The sequence below is a fragment of the Echiichthys vipera genome (assembly GCF_963691815.1).
Source record: "Echiichthys vipera genome assembly, chromosome: 4".
In the NCBI taxonomy this organism is placed as follows: domain Eukaryota; kingdom Metazoa; phylum Chordata; class Actinopteri; order Perciformes; family Trachinidae; genus Echiichthys; species Echiichthys vipera.
In genome coordinates, this window is record NC_139829.1 from 5,151,634 (window position 1) to 5,173,644 (window position 22,011).

General features: G+C 48.0%; 1 protein-coding gene across 1 annotated transcript in view; it reads right to left on the reverse strand.

The window, feature by feature from the left end:
• LOC310946191 (interleukin-6 receptor subunit beta) overlaps positions 1-22,011 on the reverse strand; it is a 53,595-nt gene that overhangs the window by 20,557 nt on the left and 11,027 nt on the right. Inside the window, exons 12-13 of the mRNA XM_083912569.1 lie at positions 21,439-21,564; positions 21,226-21,310 (exon numbers count right to left, since the gene is read on the reverse strand). Of these exons, the coding sequence (XP_083768695.1) occupies positions 21,226-21,310; positions 21,439-21,564 (211 nt within the window). The remainder of the gene's footprint in view (positions 1-21,225; positions 21,311-21,438; positions 21,565-22,011) is intronic.

Consider the following 22,011-nt stretch of genomic DNA (forward strand, 5'->3'; position numbering starts at 1 on the left):
AGGACAATATTGGGCTTTTTACTCCGATTTACCCCGTTTGCAGTTGTTTTGATGACCTTTGACTGCTTCTCAGGGGGCAATCATTGGGCTTTTACCCCAGCCACATTTAGGATTGTTTTTGTGACTTGGGGTTGCACGTTTGAAACATGCTTGTCTGACAAAGTGAGGCGCGATATGACACAGGAAAAATGCTGCTAACGTGGTAGTAGTGGGTCAGTGGGGAGAGTCCAGCCATGGATTTACAACGTGGCCTTTAACAATGCAACACGGCCAGAGCGGGATCTCCACCGCCATAGGAGTCGCTGTGTTCCCAGCAACCCACGGCTGTCACCTGTAGAGACAGGGCAACAACGAAAGGTGGTGTCAGGGCATCTTTAAAAAGGCCCTTTGTGGGTGCAGATATTGCTTACGGCCATACCACCCTGAACACGCCCGATCTCGTCTGATCTCGGAAGCTAAGCAGGGTCGGGCCTGGTCAGTACTTGGATGGGAGACCGCCTGGGAATACCAGGTGCTGTAAGCTTTTTCCCACTGCTCTCTACAAGCAGCAAAGGACTGTAGCTGAGTTCGGGCTTGAAGAAATGTTACTTTTCCCATTCAAGGTTACCTTGGACTGCTATTCACAGGACAATATTGGGCTTTTTACTCCGATTTACCCCGTTTGCAGTTGTTTTGATGACCTTTGACTGCTTCTCAGGGGGCAATCATTGGGCTTTTACCCCAGCCACATTTAGGATTGTTTTTGTGACTTGGGGTTGCACATTTGAAACATGCTTGTCTGACAAAGCGAGGCGCGATATGACACAGGAAAAATGCTGCTAACGTGGTAGTAGTGGGTCAGTGGGGAGAGTCCAGCCATGGATTTACAACGTGGCCTTTAACAATGCAACACGGCCAGAGCGGGATCTCCACCGCCATAGGAGTCGCTGTGTTCCCAGCAACCCACGGCTGTCACCTGCAGAGACAGGGCAACAACGAAAGGTGGTGTCAGGGCATCTTTAAAAAGGCCCTTTGTGGGTGCAGAAATTGCTTACGGCCATACCACCCTGAACACGCCCGATCTCGTCTGATCTCGGAAGCTAAGCAGGGTCGGGCCTGGTCAGTACTTGGATGGGAGACCGCCTGGGAATACCAGGTGCTGTAAGCTTTTTCCCACTGCTCTCTACAAGCAGCAAAGGACTGTAGCTGGGTTCGGGCTTGAAGAAATGTTACTTTTCCCATTCTAGGTTACCTTGGACTGCCATTCACAGGACAATATTGGGCTTTTTACTCCGATTTACCCCGTTTGCAGTTGTTTTGATGACCTTTGACTGCTTCTCAGGGGGCAATCATTGGGCTTTTACCCCAGCCACATTTAGGATTGTTTTTGTGACTTGGGGTTGCACGTTTGAAACATGCTTGTCTGACAAAGCGAGGCGCGATATGACACAGGAAAAATGCTGCTAACGTGGTAGTAGTGGGTCAGTGGGGAGAGTCCAGCCATGGATTTACAACGTGGCCTTTAACAATGCAACACGGCCAGAGCGGGATCTCCACCGCCATAGGAGTCGCTGTGTTCCCAGCAACCCACGGCTGTCACCTGTAGAGACAGGGCAACAACGAAAGGTGGTGTCAGGGCATCTTTAAAAAGGCCCTTTGTGGGTGCAGAAATTGCTTACGGCCATACCACCCTGAACACGCCCGATCTCGTCTGATCTCGGAAGCTAAGCAGGGTCGGGCCTGGTCAGTACTTGGATGGGAGACCGCCTGGGAATACCAGGTGCTGTAAGCTTTTTCCCACTGCTCTCTACAAGCAGCAAAGGACTGTAGCTGGGTTCGGGCTTGAAGAAATGTTACTTTTCCCATTCTAGGTTACCTTGGACTGCCATTCACAGGACAATATTGGGCTTTTTACTCCGATTTACCCCGTTTGCAGTTGTTTTGATGACCTTTGACTGCTTCTCAGGGGGCAATCATTGGGCTTTTACCCCAGCCACATTTAGGATTGTTTTTGTGACTTGGGGTTGCACGTTTGAAACATGCTTGTCTGACAAAGCGAGGCGCGATATGACACAGGAAAAATGCTGCTAACGTGGTAGTAGTGGGTCAGTGGGGAGAGTCCAGCCATGGATTTACAACGTGGCCTTTAACAATGCAACACGGCCAGAGCGGGATCTCCACCGCCATAGGAGTCGCTGTGTTCCCAGCAACCCACGGCTGTCACCTGTAGAGACAGGGCAACAACGAAAGCTGGTGTCAGGGCATCTTTAAAAAGGCCCTTTGTGGGTGCAGAAATTGCTTACGGCCATACCACCCTGAACACGCCCGATCTCGTCTGATCTCGGAAGCTAAGCAGGGTCGGGCCTGGTCAGTACTTGGATGGGAGACCGCCTGGGAATACCAGGTGCTGTAAGCTTTTTCCCCCTGCTCTCTACAAGCAGCAAAGGACTGTAGCTGAGTTCGGGCTTGAAGAAATGTTACTTTTCCCATTCCAGGTTACCTTTGACTGCTATTCACAGGACAATATTGGGCTTTTTACTCCGATTTACCCCGTTTGCAGTTGTTTTGATGACCTTTGACTGCTTCTCAGGGGGCAATCATTGGGCTTTTACCCCAGCCACATTTAGGATTGTTTTTGTGACTTGGGGTTGCACATTTGAAACATGCTTGTCTGACAAAGCGAGGCGCGATATGACACAGGAAAAATGCTGCTAACGTGGTAGTAGTGGGTCAGTGGGGAGAGTCCAGCCATGGATTTACAACGTGGCCTTTAACAATGCAACACGGCCAGAGCGGGATCTCCACCGCCATAGGAGTCGCTGTGTTCCCAGCAACCCACGGCTGTCACCTGCAGAGACAGGGCAACAACGAAAGGTGGTGTCAGGGCATCTTTAAAAAGGCCCTTTGTGGGTGCAGAAATTGCTTACGGCCATACCACCCTGAACACGCCCGATCTCGTCTGATCTCGGAAGCTAAGCAGGGTCGGGCCTGGTCAGTACTTGGATGGGAGACCGCCTGGGAATACCAGGTGCTGTAAGCTTTTTCCCACTGCTCTCTACAAGCAGCAAAGGACTGTAGCTGAGTTCGGGCTTGAAGAAATGTTACTTTTCCCATTCCAGGTTACCTTGGACTGCTATTCACAGGACAATATTGGGCTTTTTACTCCGATTTACCCCGTTTGCAGTTGTTTTGATGACCTTTGACTGCTTCTCAGGGGGCAATCATTGGGCTTTTACCCCAGCCACATTTAGGATTGTTTTTGTGACTTGGGGTTGCACATTTGAAACATGCTTGTCTGACAAAGCGAGGCGCGATATGACACAGGAAAAATGCTGCTAACGTGGTAGTAGTGGGTCAGTGGGGAGAGTCCAGCCATGGATTTACAACGTGGCCTCAAACAATGCAACACGGCCAGAGCGGGATCTCCACCGCCATAGGAGTCGCTGTGTTCCCAGCAACCCACGGCTGTCACCTGTAGAGACAGGGCAACAACGAAAGGTGGTGTCAGGGCATCTTTAAAAAGGCCCTTTGTGGGTGCAGACATTGCTTACGGCCATACCACCCTGAACACGCCCGATCTCGTCTGATCTCGGAAGCTAAGCAGGGTCGGGCCTGGTCAGTACTTGGATGGGAGACCGCCTGGGAATACCAGGTGCTGTAAGCTTTTTCCCACTGCTCTCTACAAGCAGCAAAGGACTGTAGCTGAGTTCGGGCTTGAAGAAATGTTACTTTTCCCATTCTAGGTTACCTTGGACTGCTATTCACAGGACAATATTGGGCTTTTTACTCCGATTTACCCCGTTTGCAGTTGTTTTGATGACCTTTGACTGCTTCTCAGGGGGCAATCATTGGGCTTTTACCCCAGCCACATTTAGGATTGTTTCTGTGACTTGGGGTTGCACGTTTGAAACATGCTTGTCTGACAAAGCGAGGCGCGATATGACACAGGAAAAATGCTGCTAACGTGGTAGTAGTGGGTCAGTGGGGAGAGTCCAGCCATGGATTTACAACGTGGCCTCAAACAATGCAACACGGCCAGAGCGGGATCTCCACCGCCATAGGAGTCGCTGTGTTCCCAGCAACCCACGGCTGTCACCTGTAGAGACAGGGCAACAACGAAAGGTGGTGTCAGGGCATCTTTAAAAAGGCCCTTTGTGGGTGCAGAAATTGCTTACGGCCATACCACCCTGAACACGCCCGATCTCGTCTGATCTCGGAAGCTAAGCAGGGTCGGGCCTGGTCAGTACTTGGATGGGAGACCGCCTGGGAATACCAGGTGCTGTAAGCTTTTTCCCACTGCTCTCTACAAGCAGCAAAGGACTGTAGCTGAGTTCGGGCTTGAAGAAATGTTACTTTTCCCATTCCAGGTTACCTTGGACTGCTATTCACAGGACAATATTGGGCTTTTTACTCCGATTTACCCCGTTTGAAGTTGTTTTGATGACCTTTGACTGCTTCTCAGGGGGCAATCATTGGGCTTTTACCCCAGCCACATTTAGGATTGTTTTTGTGACTTGGGGTTGCACATTTGAAACATGCTTGTCTGACAAAGCGAGGCGCGATATGACACAGGAAAAATGCTGCTAACGTGGTAGTAGTGGGTCAGTGGGGAGAGTCCAGCCATGGATTTACAACGTGGCCTTTAACAATGCAACACGGCCAGAGCGGGATCTCCACCGCCATAGGAGTCGCTGTGTTCCCAGCAACCCACGGCTGTCACCTGCAGAGACAGGGCAACAACGAAAGGTGGTGTCAGGGCATCTTTAAAAAGGCCCTTTGTGGGTGCAGAAATTGCTTACGGCCATACCACCCTGAACACGCCCGATCTCGTCTGATCTCGGAAGCTAAGCAGGGTCGGGCCTGGTCAGTACTTGGATGGGAGACCGCCTGGGAATACCAGGTGCTGTAAGCTTTTTCCCACTGCTCTCTACAAGCAGCAAAGGACTGTAGCTGGGTTCGGGCTTGAAGAAATGTTACTTTTCCCATTCTAGGTTACCTTGGACTGCCATTCACAGGACAATATTGGGCTTTTTACTCCGATTTACCCCGTTTGCAGTTGTTTTGATGACCTTTGACTGCTTCTCAGGGGGCAATCATTGGGCTTTTACCCCAGCCACATTTAGGATTGTTTTTGTGACTTGGGGTTGCACGTTTGAAACATGCTTGTCTGACAAAGCGAGGCGCGATATGACACAGGAAAAATGCTGCTAACGTGGTAGTAGTGGGTCAGTGGGGAGAGTCCAGCCATGGATTTACAACGTGGCCTTTAACAATGCAACACGGCCAGAGCGGGATCTCCACCGCCATAGGAGTCGCTGTGTTCCCAGCAACCCACGGCTGTCACCTGTAGAGACAGGGCAACAACGAAAGGTGGTGTCAGGGCATCTTTAAAAAGGCCCTTTGTGGGTGCAGATATTGCTTACGGCCATACCACCCTGAACACGCCCGATCTCGTCTGATCTCGGAAGCTAAGCAGGGTCGGGCCTGGTCAGTACTTGGATGGGAGACCGCCTGGGAATACCAGGTGCTGTAAGCTTTTTCCCACTGCTCTCTACAAGCAGCAAAGGACTGTAGCTGAGTTCGGGCTTGAAGAAATGTTACTTTTCCCATTCCAGGTTACCTTGGACTGCTATTCACAGGACAATATTGGGCTTTTTACTCCGATTTACCCCGTTTGAAGTTGTTTTGATGACCTTTGACTGCTTCTCAGGGGGCAATCATTGGGCTTTTACCCCAGCCACATTTAGGATTGTTTTTGTGACTTGGGGTTGCACATTTGAAACATGCTTGTCTGACAAAGCGAGGCGCGATATGACACAGGAAAAATGCTGCTAACGTGGTAGTAGTGGGTCAGTGGGGAGAGTCCAGCCATGGATTTACAACGTGGCCTTTAACAATGCAACACGGCCAGAGCGGGATCTCCACCGCCATAGGAGTCGCTGTGTTCCCAGCAACCCACGGCTGTCACCTGCAGAGACAGGGCAACAACGAAAGGTGGTGTCAGGGCATCTTTAAAAAGGCCCTTTGTGGGTGCAGAAATTGCTTACGGCCATACCACCCTGAACACGCCCGATCTCGTCTGATCTCGGAAGCTAAGCAGGGTCGGGCCTGGTCAGTACTTGGATGGGAGACCGCCTGGGAATACCAGGTGCTGTAAGCTTTTTCCCACTGCTCTCTACAAGCAGCAAAGGACTGTAGCTGAGTTCGGGCTTGAAGAAATGTTACTTTTCCCATTCCAGGTTACCTTTGACTGCTATTCACAGGACAATATTGGGCTTTTTACTCCGATTTACCCCGTTTGCAGTTGTTTTGATGACCTTTGACTGCTTCTCAGGGGGCAATCATTGGGCTTTTACCCCAGCCACATTTAGGATTGTTTTTGTGACTTGGGGTTGCACATTTGAAACATGCTTGTCTGACAAAGCGAGGCGCGATATGACACAGGAAAAATGCTGCTAACGTGGTAGTAGTGGGTCAGTGGGGAGAGTCCAGCCATGGATTTACAACGTGGCCTTTAACAATGCAACACGGCCAGAGCGGGATCTCCACCGCCATAGGAGTCGCTGTGTTCCCAGCAACCCACGGCTGTCACCTGCAGAGACAGGGCAACAACGAAAGGTGGTGTCAGGGCATCTTTAAAAAGGCCCTTTGTGGGTGCAGAAATTGCTTACGGCCATACCACCCTGAACACGCCCGATCTCGTCTGATCTCGGAAGCTAAGCAGGGTCGGGCCTGGTCAGTACTTGGATGGGAGACCGCCTGGGAATACCAGGTGCTGTAAGCTTTTTCCCACTGCTCTCTACAAGCAGCAAAGGACTGTAGCTGAGTTCGGGCTTGAAGAAATGTTACTTTTCCCATTCCAGGTTACCTTGGACTGCTATTCACAGGACAATATTGGGCTTTTTACTCCGATTTACCCCGTTTGCAGTTGTTTTGATGACCTTTGACTGCTTCTCAGGGGGCAATCATTGGGCTTTTACCCCAGCCACATTTAGGATTGTTTTTGTGACTTGGGGTTGCACATTTGAAACATGCTTGTCTGACAAAGCGAGGCGCGATATGACACAGGAAAAATGCTGCTAACGTGGTAGTAGTGGGTCAGTGGGGAGAGTCCAGCCATGGATTTACAACGTGGCCTCAAACAATGCAACACGGCCAGAGCGGGATCTCCACCGCCATAGGAGTCGCTGTGTTCCCAGCAACCCACGGCTGTCACCTGTAGAGACAGGGCAACAACGAAAGGTGGTGTCAGGGCATCTTTAAAAAGGCCCTTTGTGGGTGCAGAAATTGCTTACGGCCATACCACCCTGAACACGCCCGATCTCGTCTGATCTCGGAAGCTAAGCAGGGTAGGGCCTGGTCAGTACTTGGATGGGAGACCGCCTGGGAATACCAGGTGCTGTAAGCTTTTTCCCACTGCTCTCTACAAGCAGCAAAGGACTGTAGCTGAGTTCGGGCTTGAAGAAATGTTACTTTTCCCATTCTAGGTTACCTTGGACTGCTATTCACAGGACAATATTGGGCTTTTTACTCCGATTTACCCCGTTTGCAGTTGTTTTGATGACCTTTGACTGCTTCTCAGGGGGCAATCATTGGGCTTTTACCCCAGCCACATTTAGGATTGTTTCTGTGACTTGGGGTTGCACGTTTGAAACATGCTTGTCTGACAAAGCGAGGCGCGATATGACACAGGAAAAATGCTGCTAACGTGGTAGTAGTGGGTCAGTGGGGAGAGTCCAGCCATGGATTTACAACGTGGCCTCAAACAATGCAACACGGCCAGAGCGGGATCTCCACCGCCATAGGAGTCGCTGTGTTCCCAGCAACCCACGGCTGTCACCTGTAGAGACAGGGCAACAACGAAAGGTGGTGTCAGGGCATCTTTAAAAAGGCCCTTTGTGGGTGCAGAAATTGCTTACGGCCATACCACCCTGAACACGCCCGATCTCGTCTGATCTCGGAAGCTAAGCAGGGTCGGGCCTGGTCAGTACTTGGATGGGAGACCGCCTGGGAATACCAGGTGCTGTAAGCTTTTTCCCACTGCTCTCTACAAGCAGCAAAGGACTGTAGCTGAGTTCGGGCTTGAAGAAATGTTACTTTTCCCATTCCAGGTTACCTTGGACTGCTATTCACAGGACAATATTGGGCTTTTTACTCCGATTTACCCCGTTTGCAGTTGTTTTGATGACCTTTGACTGCTTCTCAGGGGGCAATCATTGGGCCATTACCCCAGCCACATTTAGGATTGTTTTTGTGACTTGGGGTTGCACGTTTGAAACATGCTTGTCTGACAAAGCGAGGCGCGATATGACACAGGAAAAATGCTGCTAACGTGGTAGTAGTGGGTCAGTGGGGAGAGTCCAGCCATGGATTTACAACGTGGCCTTTAACAATGCAACACGGCCAGAGCGGGATCTCCACCGCCATAGGAGTCGCTGTGTTCCCAGCAACCCACGGCTGTCACCTGTAGAGACAGGGCAACAACGAAAGGTGGTGTCAGGGCATCTTTAAAAAGGCCCTTTGTGGGTGCAGAAATTGCTTACGGCCATACCACCCTGAACACGCCCGATCTCGTCTGATCTCGGAAGCTAAGCAGGGTCGGGCCTGGTCAGTACTTGGATGGGAGACCGCCTGGGAATACCAGGTGCTGTAAGCTTTTTCCCACTGCTCTCTACAAGCAGCAAAGGACTGTAGCTGAGTTCGGGCTTGAAGAAATGTTACTTTTCCCATTCCAGGTTACCTTTGACTGCTATTCACAGGACAATATTGGGCTTTTTACTCCGATTTACCCCGTTTGCAGTTGTTTTGATGACCTTTGACTGCTTCTCAGGGGGCAATCATTGGGCTTTTACCCCAGCCACATTTAGGATTGTTTTTGTGACTTGGGGTTGCACATTTGAAACATGCTTGTCTGACAAAGCGAGGCGCGATATGACACAGGAAAAATGCTGCTAACGTGGTAGTAGTGGGTCAGTGGGGAGAGTCCAGCCATGGATTTACAACGTGGCCTTTAACAATGCAACACGGCCAGAGCGGGATCTCCACCGCCATAGGAGTCGCTGTGTTCCCAGCAACCCACGGCTGTCACCTGCAGAGACAGGGCAACAACGAAAGGTGGTGTCAGGGCATCTTTAAAAAGGCCCTTTGTGGGTGCAGAAATTGCTTACGGCCATACCACCCTGAACACGCCCGATCTCGTCTGATCTCGGAAGCTAAGCAGGGTCGGGCCTGGTCAGTACTTGGATGGGAGACCGCCTGGGAATACCAGGTGCTGTAAGCTTTTTCCCACTGCTCTCTACAAGCAGCAAAGGACTGTAGCTGAGTTCGGGCTTGAAGAAATGTTACTTTTCCCATTCCAGGTTACCTTTGACTGCTATTCACAGGACAATATTGGGCTTTTTACTCCGATTTACCCCGTTTGCAGTTGTTTTGATGACCTTTGACTGCTTCTCAGGGGGCAATCATTGGGCTTTTACCCCAGCCACATTTAGGATTGTTTTTGTGACTTGGGGTTGCACATTTGAAACATGCTTGTCTGACAAAGCGAGGCGCGATATGACACAGGAAAAATGCTGCTAACGTGGTAGTAGTGGGTCAGTGGGGAGAGTCCAGCCATGGATTTACAACGTGGCCTTTAACAATGCAACACGGCCAGAGCGGGATCTCCACCGCCATAGGAGTCGCTGTGTTCCCAGCAACCCACGGCTGTCACCTGCAGAGACAGGGCAACAACGAAAGGTGGTGTCAGGGCATCTTTAAAAAGGCCCTTTGTGGGTGCAGAAATTGCTTACGGCCATACCACCCTGAACACGCCCGATCTCGTCTGATCTCGGAAGCTAAGCAGGGTCGGGCCTGGTCAGTACTTGGATGGGAGACCGCCTGGGAATACCAGGTGCTGTAAGCTTTTTCCCACTGCTCTCTACAAGCAGCAAAGGACTGTAGCTGAGTTCGGGCTTGAAGAAATGTTACTTTTCCCATTCCAGGTTACCTTGGACTGCTATTCACAGGACAATATTGGGCTTTTTACTCCGATTTACCCCGTTTGCAGTTGTTTTGATGACCTTTGACTGCTTCTCAGGGGGCAATCATTGGGCCATTACCCCAGCCACATTTAGGATTGTTTTTGTGACTTGGGGTTGCACGTTTGAAACATGCTTGTCTGACAAAGCGAGGCGCGATATGACACAGGAAAAATGCTGCTAACGTGGTAGTAGTGGGTCAGTGGGGAGAGTCCAGCCATGGATTTACAACGTGGCCTTTAACAATGCAACACGGCCAGAGCGGGATCTCCACCGCCATAGGAGTCGCTGTGTTCCCAGCAACCCACGGCTGTCACCTGCAGAGACAGGGCAACAACGAAAGGTGGTGTCAGGGCATCTTTAAAAAGGCCCTTTGTGGGTGCAGAAATTGCTTACGGCCATACCACCCTGAACACGCCCGATCTCGTCTGATCTCGGAAGCTAAGCAGGGTCGGGCCTGGTCAGTACTTGGATGGGAGACCGCCTGGGAATACCAGGTGCTGTAAGCTTTTTCCCACTGCTCTCTACAAGCAGCAAAGGACTGTAGCTGAGTTCGGGCTTGAAGAAATGTTACTTTTCCCATTCCAGGTTACCTTTGACTGCTATTCACAGGACAATATTGGGCTTTTTACTCCGATTTACCCCGTTTGCAGTTGTTTTGATGACCTTTGACTGCTTCTCAGGGGGCAATCATTGGGCTTTTACCCCAGCCACATTTAGGATTGTTTTTGTGACTTGGGGTTGCACATTTGAAACATGCTTGTCTGACAAAGCGAGGCGCGATATGACACAGGAAAAATGCTGCTAACGTGGTAGTAGTGGGTCAGTGGGGAGAGTCCAGCCATGGATTTACAACGTGGCCTTTAACAATGCAACACGGCCAGAGCGGGATCTCCACCGCCATAGGAGTCGCTGTGTTCCCAGCAACCCACGGCTGTCACCTGCAGAGACAGGGCAACAACGAAAGGTGGTGTCAGGGCATCTTTAAAAAGGCCCTTTGTGGGTGCAGAAATTGCTTACGGCCATACCACCCTGAACACGCCCGATCTCGTCTGATCTCGGAAGCTAAGCAGGGTCGGGCCTGGTCAGTACTTGGATGGGAGACCGCCTGGGAATACCAGGTGCTGTAAGCTTTTTCCCACTGCTCTCTACAAGCAGCAAAGGACTGTAGCTGAGTTCGGGCTTGAAGAAATGTTACTTTTCCCATTCCAGGTTACCTTGGACTGCTATTCACAGGACAATATTGGGCTTTTTACTCCGATTTACCCCGTTTGCAGTTGTTTTGATGACCTTTGACTGCTTCTCAGGGGGCAATCATTGGGCCATTACCCCAGCCACATTTAGGATTGTTTTTGTGACTTGGGGTTGCACGTTTGAAACATGCTTGTCTGACAAAGCGAGGCGCGATATGACACAGGAAAAATGCTGCTAACGTGGTAGTAGTGGGTCAGTGGGGAGAGTCCAGCCATGGATTTACAACGTGGCCTTTAACAATGCAACACGGCCAGAGCGGGATCTCCACCGCCATAGGAGTCGCTGTGTTCCCAGCAACCCACGGCTGTCACCTGCAGAGACAGGGCAACAACGAAAGGTGGTGTCAGGGCATCTTTAAAAAGGCCCTTTGTGGGTGCAGAAATTGCTTACGGCCATACCACCCTGAACACGCCCGATCTCGTCTGATCTCGGAAGCTAAGCAGGGTCGGGCCTGGTCAGTACTTGGATGGGAGACCGCCTGGGAATACCAGGTGCTGTAAGCTTTTTCCCACTGCTCTCTACAAGCAGCAAAGGACTGTAGCTGAGTTCGGGCTTGAAGAAATGTTACTTTTCCCATTCTAGGTTACCTTGGACTGCTATTCACAGGACAATATTGGGCTTTTTACTCCGATTTACCCCGTTTGCAGTTGTTTTGATGACCTTTGACTGCTTCTCAGGGGGCAATCATTGGGCTTTTACCCCAGCCACATTTAGGATTGTTTCTGTGACTTGGGGTTGCACGTTTGAAACATGCTTGTCTGACAAAGCGAGGCGCGATATGACACAGGAAAAATGCTGCTAACGTGGTAGTAGTGGGTCAGTGGGGAGAGTCCAGCCATGGATTTACAACGTGGCCTCAAACAATGCAACACGGCCAGAGCGGGATCTCCACCGCCATAGGAGTCGCTGTGTTCCCAGCAACCCACGGCTGTCACCTGTAGAGACAGGGCAACAACGAAAGGTGGTGTCAGGGCATCTTTAAAAAGGCCCTTTGTGGGTGCAGAAATTGCTTACGGCCATACCACCCTGAACACGCCCGATCTCGTCTGATCTCGGAAGCTAAGCAGGGTCGGGCCTGGTCAGTACTTGGATGGGAGACCGCCTGGGAATACCAGGTGCTGTAAGCTTTTTCCCACTGCTCTCTACAAGCAGCAAAGGACTGTAGCTGAGTTCGGGCTTGAAGAAATGTTACTTTTCCCATTCCAGGTTACCTTGGACTGCTATTCACAGGACAATATTGGGCTTTTTACTCCGATTTACCCCGTTTGAAGTTGTTTTGATGACCTTTGACTGCTTCTCAGGGGGCAATCATTGGGCTTTTACCCCAGCCACATTTAGGATTGTTTTTGTGACTTGGGGTTGCACATTTGAAACATGCTTGTCTGACAAAGCGAGGCGCGATATGACACAGGAAAAATGCTGCTAACGTGGTAGTAGTGGGTCAGTGGGGAGAGTCCAGCCATGGATTTACAACGTGGCCTTTAACAATGCAACACGGCCAGAGCGGGATCTCCACCGCCATAGGAGTCGCTGTGTTCCCAGCAACCCACGGCTGTCACCTGCAGAGACAGGGCAACAACGAAAGGTGGTGTCAGGGCATCTTTAAAAAGGCCCTTTGTGGGTGCAGAAATTGCTTACGGCCATACCACCCTGAACACGCCCGATCTCGTCTGATCTCGGAAGCTAAGCAGGGTCGGGCCTGGTCAGTACTTGGATGGGAGACCGCCTGGGAATACCAGGTGCTGTAAGCTTTTTCCCACTGCTCTCTACAAGCAGCAAAGGACTGTAGCTGGGTTCGGGCTTGAAGAAATGTTACTTTTCCCATTCTAGGTTACCTTGGACTGCCATTCACAGGACAATATTGGGCTTTTTACTCCGATTTACCCCGTTTGCAGTTGTTTTGATGACCTTTGACTGCTTCTCAGGGGGCAATCATTGGGCTTTTACCCCAGCCACATTTAGGATTGTTTTTGTGACTTGGGGTTGCACGTTTGAAACATGCTTGTCTGACAAAGCGAGGCGCGATATGACACAGGAAAAATGCTGCTAACGTGGTAGTAGTGGGTCAGTGGGGAGAGTCCAGCCATGGATTTACAACGTGGCCTTTAACAATGCAACACGGCCAGAGCGGGATCTCCACCGCCATAGGAGTCGCTGTGTTCCCAGCAACCCACGGCTGTCACCTGTAGAGACAGGGCAACAACGAAAGGTGGTGTCAGGGCATCTTTAAAAAGGCCCTTTGTGGGTGCAGAAATTGCTTACGGCCATACCACCCTGAACACGCCCGATCTCGTCTGATCTCGGAAGCTAAGCAGGGTCGGGCCTGGTCAGTACTTGGATGGGAGACCGCCTGGGAATACCAGGTGCTGTAAGCTTTTTCCCACTGCTCTCTACAAGCAGCAAAGGACTGTAGCTGAGTTCGGGCTTGAAGAAATGTTACTTTTCCCATTCCAGGTTACCTTTGACTGCTATTCACAGGACAATATTGGGCTTTTTACTCCGATTTACCCCGTTTGCAGTTGTTTTGATGACCTTTGACTGCTTCTCAGGGGGCAATCATTGGGCTTTTACCCCAGCCACATTTAGGATTGTTTTTGTGACTTGGGGTTGCACATTTGAAACATGCTTGTCTGACAAAGCGAGGCGCGATATGACACAGGAAAAATGCTGCTAACGTGGTAGTAGTGGGTCAGTGGGGAAAGTCCAGCCATGGATTTACAACGTGGCCTTTAACAATGCAACACGGCCAGAGCGGGATCTCCACCGCCATAGGAGTCGCTGTGTTCCCAGCAACCCACGGCTGTCACCTGTAGAGACAGGGCAACAACGAAAGGTGGTGTCAGGGCATCTTTAAAAAGGCCCTTTGTGGGTGCAGAAATTGCTTACGGCCATACCACCCTGATTACGCCCGATCTCGTCTGATCTCGGAAGCTAAGCAGGGTCGGGCCTGGTCAGTACTTGGATGGGAGACCGCCTGGGAATACCAGGTGCTGTAAGCTTTTTCCCACTGCTCTCTACAAGCAGCAAAGGACTGTAGCTGAGTTCGGGCTTGAAGAAATGTTACTTTTCCCATTCCAGGTTACCTTGGACTGCTATTCACAGGACAATATTGGGCTTTTTACTCCGATTTACCCCGTTTGCAGTTGTTTTGATGACCTTTGACTGCTTCTCAGGGGGCAATCATTGGGCTTTTACCCCAGCCACATTTAGGATTGTTTTTGTGACTTGGGGTTGCACATTTGAAACATGCTTGTCTGACAAAGCGAGGCGCGATATGACACAGGAAAAATGCTGCTAACGTGGTAGTAGTGGGTCAGTGGGGAAAGTCCAGCCATGGATTTACAACGTGGCCTTTAACAATGCAACACGGCCAGAGCGGGATCTCCACCGCCATAGGAGTCGCTGTGTTCCCAGCAACCCACGGCTGTCACCTGTAGAGACAGGGCAACAACGAAAGGTGGTGTCAGGGCATCTTTAAAAAGGCCCTTTGTGGGTGCAGAAATTGCTTACGGCCATACCACCCTGAACACGCCCGATCTCGTCTGATCTCGGAAGCTAAGCAGGGTCGGGCCTGGTCAGTACTTGGATGGGAGACCGCCTGGGAATACCAGGTGCTGTAAGCTTTTTCCCACTGCTCTCTACAAGCAGCAAAGGACTGTAGCTGGGTTCGGGCTTGAAGAAATGTTACTTTTCCCATTCTAGGTTACCTTGGACTGCCATTCACAGGACAATATTGGGCTTTTTACTCCGATTTACCCCGTTTGCAGTTGTTTTGATGACCTTTGACTGCTTCTCAGGGGGCAATCATTGGGCTTTTACCCCAGCCACATTTAGGATTGTTTTTGTGACTTGGGGTTGCACGTTTGAAACATGCTTGTCTGACAAAGCGAGGCGCGATATGACACAGGAAAAATGCTGCTAACGTGGTAGTAGTGGGTCAGTGGGGAGAGTCCAGCCATGGATTTACAACGTGGCCTTTAACAATGCAACACGGCCAGAGCGGGATCTCCACCGCCATAGGAGTCGCTGTGTTCCCAGCAACCCACGGCTGTCACCTGTAGAGACAGGGCAACAACGAAAGGTGGTGTCAGGGCATCTTTAAAAAGGCCCTTTGTGGGTGCAGAAATTGCTTACGGCCATACCACCCTGAACACGCCCGATCTCGTCTGATCTCGGAAGCTAAGCAGGGTCGGGCCTGGTCAGTACTTGGATGGGAGACCGCCTGGGAATACCAGGTGCTGTAAGCTTTTTCCCACTGCTCTCTACAAGCAGCAAAGGACTGTAGCTGAGTTCGGGCTTGAAGAAATGTTACTTTTCCCATTCCAGGTTACCTTTGACTGCTATTCACAGGACAATATTGGGCTTTTTACTCCGATTTACCCCGTTTGCAGTTGTTTTGATGACCTTTGACTGCTTCTCAGGGGGCAATCATTGGGCTTTTACCCCAGCCACATTTAGGATTGTTTTTGTGACTTGGGGTTGCACATTTGAAACATGCTTGTCTGACAAAGCGAGGCGCGATATGACACAGGAAAAATGCTGCTAACGTGGTAGTAGTGGGTCAGTGGGGAAAGTCCAGCCATGGATTTACAACGTGGCCTTTAACAATGCAACACGGCCAGAGCGGGATCTCCACCGCCATAGGAGTCGCTGTGTTCCCAGCAACCCACGGCTGTCACCTGTAGAGACAGGGCAACAACGAAAGGTGGTGTCAGGGCATCTTTAAAAAGGCCCTTTGTGGGTGCAGAAATTGCTTACGGCCATACCACCCTGATTACGCCCGATCTCGTCTGATCTCGGAAGCTAAGCAGGGTCGGGCCTGGTCAGTACTTGGATGGGAGACCGCCTGGGAATACCAGGTGCTGTAAGCTTTTTCCCACTGCTCTCTACAAGCAGCAAAGGACTGTAGCTGAGTTCGGGCTTGAAGAAATGTTACTTTTCCCATTCCAGGTTACCTTGGACTGCTATTCACAGGACAATATTGGGCTTTTTACTCCGATTTACCCCGTTTGCAGTTGTTTTGATGACCTTTGACTGCTTCTCAGGGGGCAATCATTGGGCTTTTACCCCAGCCACATTTAGGATTGTTTTTGTGACTTGGGGTTGCACATTTGAAACATGCTTGTCTGACAAAGCGAGGCGCGATATGACACAGGAAAAATGCTGCTAACGTGGTAGTAGTGGGTCAGTGGGGAAAGTCCAGCCATGGATTTACAACGTGGCCTTTAACAATGCAACACGGCCAGAGCGGGATCTCCACCGCCATAGGAGTCGCTGTGTTCCCAGCAACCCACGGCTGTCACCTGCAGAGACAGGGCAACAACGAAAGGTGGTGTCAGGGCATCTTTAAAAAGGCCCTTTGTGGGTGCAGAAATTGCTTACGGCCATACCACCCTGAACACGCCCGATCTCGTCTGATCTCGGAAGCTAAGCAGGGTCGGGCCTGGTCAGTACTTGGATGGGAGACCGCCTGGGAATACCAGGTGCTGTAAGCTTTTTCCCACTGCTCTCTACAAGCAGCAAAGGACTGTAGCTGAGTTCGGGATTGAAGAAATGTTACTTTTCCCATTCCAGGTTACCTTGGACTGCTATTCACAGGACAATATTGGGCTTTTTACTCCGATTTACCCCGTTTGAAGTTGTTTTGATGACCTTTGACTGCTTCTCAGGGGGCAATCATTGGGCTTTTACCCCAGCCACATTTAGGATTGTTTTTGTGACTTGGGGTTGCACATTTGAAACATGCTTGTCTGACAAAGCGAGGCGCGATATGACACAGGAAAAATGCTGCTAACGTGGTAGTAGTGGGTCAGTGGGGAGAGTCCAGCCATGGATTTACAACGTGGCCTTTAACAATGCAACACGGCCAGAGCGGGATCTCCACCGCCATAGGAGTCGCTGTGTTCCCAGTAGTGTTGCTTTTGTCAATGAAAATGATGAAGAAATATCTTCGTCAACGAACCTCTATCACGTGACGAAAACTAGACGAGACAAAACGAAAATGCTGGGCATGTGACGATGACTAGGACGAAATATATAATGCAATTTCGTTGATGAATAAAAACGAGACGAAATTTCTCCATTTTCGTTGACGAAATCGAGACGAAATAACGTTGTTTCGTCTCGTGTTGTCACGTTATTGTTATTATTATTATTATTTTGAAGTTTTCTCCCAGTCTCGCGTCTGGGCGACGTCACTTTCTCAATCCCCACACGCGCATTATTTAGATTCTGAAGCTGCCGCTGCTGTGGGTCGTTACAGTTAGAGTTAGAGTTAACTAAACTAAAGAAACATGAGAACAAAGTGTGACACCAGAAGGGGCTCGTGTTTGAGAGGAAAAGAAGAAACACTTTCATTACATAGAAGTGGAAAGCAAAACGGAATGTGTTGTGTAAAAAGAAAGAGAAAATCAGCCAAAAAATCACAGGAAAAAACACCACGGATCTTAAGAGACACCTCAGGGCATCCCATAAGTACATTTAGGTGAGTCAAGTTAAAACGTAACAATACTTTCTGTTTTATTAAGCTCATGCGACATGAGGCCACGGTTAATGTGTCGGGTTTTAACGCTAGCTTTGGCGTTAGCCACAGGAGGCGTGTGTGTGCGCGCGTGTGTGTGCGCGCGTGTGTGTGCGCGCATGTGTGTGAGAGAGACTAGCATGTTTGTCAGAGAGACTAGCGTGTGTGTGTGTGTGTGTGTGTGTGTGTGTCTGTGTGCGCGCGCAGCTATCGTGTGTTTGTGTATTTAGTTGTGAGAGAGTGTAAAGTGTGTTTAGTTCCTACCTTAGAGACTGACTCACTCTATAAGTGCACTAAACTTCCCCTTGTTGGCCAAATACTTTCACTAGTTTTGTATTTCACAGAGCAAATAACACTGAACTGAATTTAGCATCAACATAAATTGGATTACTTATTCTAGACCTGTACATGCTGTAAACTAAAGATATCTGCATGGGTTTGGCTAAAAGAAAATGTTGGTTTCCTCAATACTACTAGGTACTTTTATTATATTGATTCAATATAATTGCATCACTAAAAAGAGACTAATATACAATTTTCGTCGACTAAAACTAGACTAAAACTCTCAGACTTTTAGTCGACTAAAACTAGACTAAAACTCAGACTTTTAGTCGACTAAAACTAGACTAAAACTCTCAGACTTTTAATCGACTAAAACTAGACTAAAACTCAGAATTTTAATCGACTAAAACTAGACTAAAACTCAGAATTTTAATCGACTAAAACTAGACTAAAGTGCTCAGACTTTTCGTCGACTAAAACTAGACTAAAACTCTCAGACTTTTAGTCGACTAAAACTGAACTAAAACTCTCAGACTTTTAGTCGACTAAAACTAGACTAAAACTCTCAGACTTTTAGTCGACTAAAACTCTCAGACTTTTAGTGGTCTAAAACTAGACTAAAACTCAGATTTTTAGTCGACTAAAACTAGACTAAAACTCTCAGACTTTTAGTCGACTAAAACTAGACTAAAACTCTCAGACTTTTAGTCGACTAAAACTAGACTAAAACTCTCAGACTTTTAGTCGACTAAAACTAGACTAAAACTCAGACTTTTAGTCGACTAAAACTAGACTAAAACTCTCAGACTTTTAGTCGACTAAAACTAGACTAAAACTCTCAGACTTTTAGTCTACTAAAACTAGACTAAGAGCGTGATCACACTGTCCTTTTGGCCGCGGCCAAAACCGGTTTTTCAGCTAAAGTCTAGTACCTTTAAGCCATGTGAGTGCACCCGCTCCGCGCTCAACTGCGGCCAGCGGACCGTCCACGGCCCGCTTGAAAGAGGTGGGCTTTAGCGGAGCCGTTTGCACATGTACGAGCACGAGCGTGCGCACGTGTACGAGCACGAGCCCTACGGCAGTAGCGTTATGTCCGCCTGTTCGGACATGTAAATAGAAGGACGGACCATGCACGGACATTTAACAACAACAACAATGGCGGTGAAAGGTTCACGTTGGTGTGGTGCGGAGGTGGAGTGTTTACTGCAGATTTGGTCGGATGAAAATGTTCAAAAACAGTCGACAAGACGCACAAAAACTCAGAGGTCTATGGAAAGATTTGTAAACAAAGCCACACACACGCGATCAATGCGTGTGACGTGTTACGGCGTGATGGCGTATGGACAGCAAGAAGCATTGGCCGAGGCCCTGGCAGTGTGAGTACAAACAGGGCTGGGGCGCGGGGGGGAGAGGGAGGGGGGACAAGTACCCTAAAGTCCGGGTCTCGGTCCGGTAGGACAGTGTGAGCACGCTCTAAAACTCTCAGACTTTTAGTCGACTAAAACTAGACTAAAACTCTCAGACTTTTAGTCGACTAAAACTAGACTAAAACTCTCAGACTTCTGGTCGACTAAAACTAGACTAAAACTCTCAGACTTTTAGTCGACTAAAACTAGACTAAAACTCTCAGACTTTTAGTCGACTAAAACTAGACTAAAACTCTCAGACTTTTAGTCAACTAAAACTAGACTAAAACTCTCAGACTTTTAGTCAACTAAAACTAGACTAAAACTCTCAGACTTTTAGTCGACTAAAACTAGACTAAAACTCTCAGACTTTTAGTCAACTAAAACTCTCAGACTTTTAGTCAACTAAAACTAGACTAAAACTCTCAGACTTTTAGTCGCCTAAAACTAGACTAAAACTCTCAGACTTTTAGTCAACTAAAACGAGACTAAAACTCTCAGACTTTTAGTCGACTAAAACTAGACTAAAACTCTCAGACTTTTAGTCGACTAAAACTAGACTAGACTCTAAGTAAAACAGGCCGCCAAAAACAACACTAGAAGGACACTGAGCCTTCACCAGGAATGGGTGGACCAAGAAACAATTTTCCATCTTCATTATCTTTTTTAGGATTTTTTTGTTCCCAAATTCCTAATTTTCCAGTAATTTCAGAGCATTTTCATATGGTCTCCTCATGATGCTTTTCTTTCATTTTCTTAGACATGACACAGTTTAGAATAAAAGAACACTTCTCAAATTAGTCATGTATTGTCATGTTTTGATGTATTTTGATGACAAGTACTTTTTATTTGGTCTATTATCTCGGGTAAAAATCATCCGGTGTTAGTGATGGTGTTTTGAATTTGAGCGATAGTGATCTGGGGTTAAAAAAAAGGTCAAGTACCCTAAAGCCCGGGTTGCGGTCTGGAAGGACAGTGTGAGTACGGCCTTAAAGTAATGACTAGTAAGTTCAAATAAGTAGTTAAAAGTAATCGATTAACAGTTGGAATAGTTATCTTAAAGTAAAGGATAAATAGTTGAAATACTTAGCTAGAAGAAACAACCAGTTTAAGTAGTTTCCTCAAATTTAGCAAATAAACGGTTGAAATAGTAAGCTTAAAGTAATGAATTAACGGTTGATAAACAGATAAACAGTTCAAATAGCTAAAAGTAGCAGAAATGGTTAAAATCGTTAAAAGGTAATGGAAACAGAGGTAATAGTTAGCTAAAAGTAATAGATAAATGGTTGAAATAGTTAAATGGATGGATGGTTCAAATAAATGTCCAAGTAGTAGTAGCAGTACGATTCCAAACCAACCTAAATATTGACACTACAATTGTATGAAACTATTAACAATTTCCACTATAATGATTAATGTTATACATTTAGAACATGCATTGGGAATGGTGTATGTTCATCTAGCGCTGTGGGGCTACGTTAGACCAAATAGCACCGGTAGCCTGTAGACAAACTGGATGAAGATTGTAAAAAAGTAAAGTTTTCTTATTTTTGAGACGTTTAGAATTAAATCATGTCTTTGATCCTCTTTTCAATGTATTGTAGTTGCCTTTCTTGATATTAGTCTGTCTTCCATAAGTTATTTGGTTAAAAAAAAAAAACAGGTGGTAAAATAATGTCTCAAACCAATCCCCAGCCACAGTAAGTGAATTATTCCTGTGTTGTTTACTGGAGCCCTCAGATTTGAGCATGTGTTGTTGACTTACACAGTCCTGGACAGGATGGAGATGATGAACACAGCAACAGCCAGCAGCAGCAGAGGCGTCGCTGTAGCCACCGCTGGCACCTCGTCTGAAATAAAACATTCACGATTCATTCAGAACCATAAAATCACTGCGTGGAAATGATTTATTCCTCTTTATCATAGGAAAAGTTATGTTAAATTATTAAATGAATTTCAGAAAACCAGTTAAACTCACCAAAGTCCGTTCTCACAGGGATGTTGTTTCTGGAGACATCATCAGCCAATAGGAGAAGAGAATACTCGGTGTTGGGTTTTAGGTTGGTGAAGGTGAGCTGCTGTTGGTCCGGCCACAAAGACAGAGCTGGGGAGGAAAGAACATGCTCTGTACTTACAGGTGCAATGTATGAAAAACAACTTGGAGATGTCTCAAATACAACTAATGAACCAACAGATTCACTTTAAACTTTTTTTATTTAACCTTTATGTAGACTGGCAGTCTTATTGACACCTGGATTGCTGGATGCTGGATTCATAATGCTAACGAAAGAAAATTTTAGATAATCTGGATAATCTCAGAGATTAAAGTGGCAAATTTCCAAGATAATAATGGCTAATCTCAAAGATTAAAGTGGCAAATTTCCAAGATAATAATGGCTAATTTATGAGATTAAGGTGGCGGATTTATGAGAATACTTTTTGTCTAATCTCTTAGAATAAAGAGATCAAAATCTGGCTATTCTCTAAGGTAAAAGTGGCAAACTTGTTTTTAGAATGGAGTTCAGATGGCTTAGGGCTACGCTATGCAGGA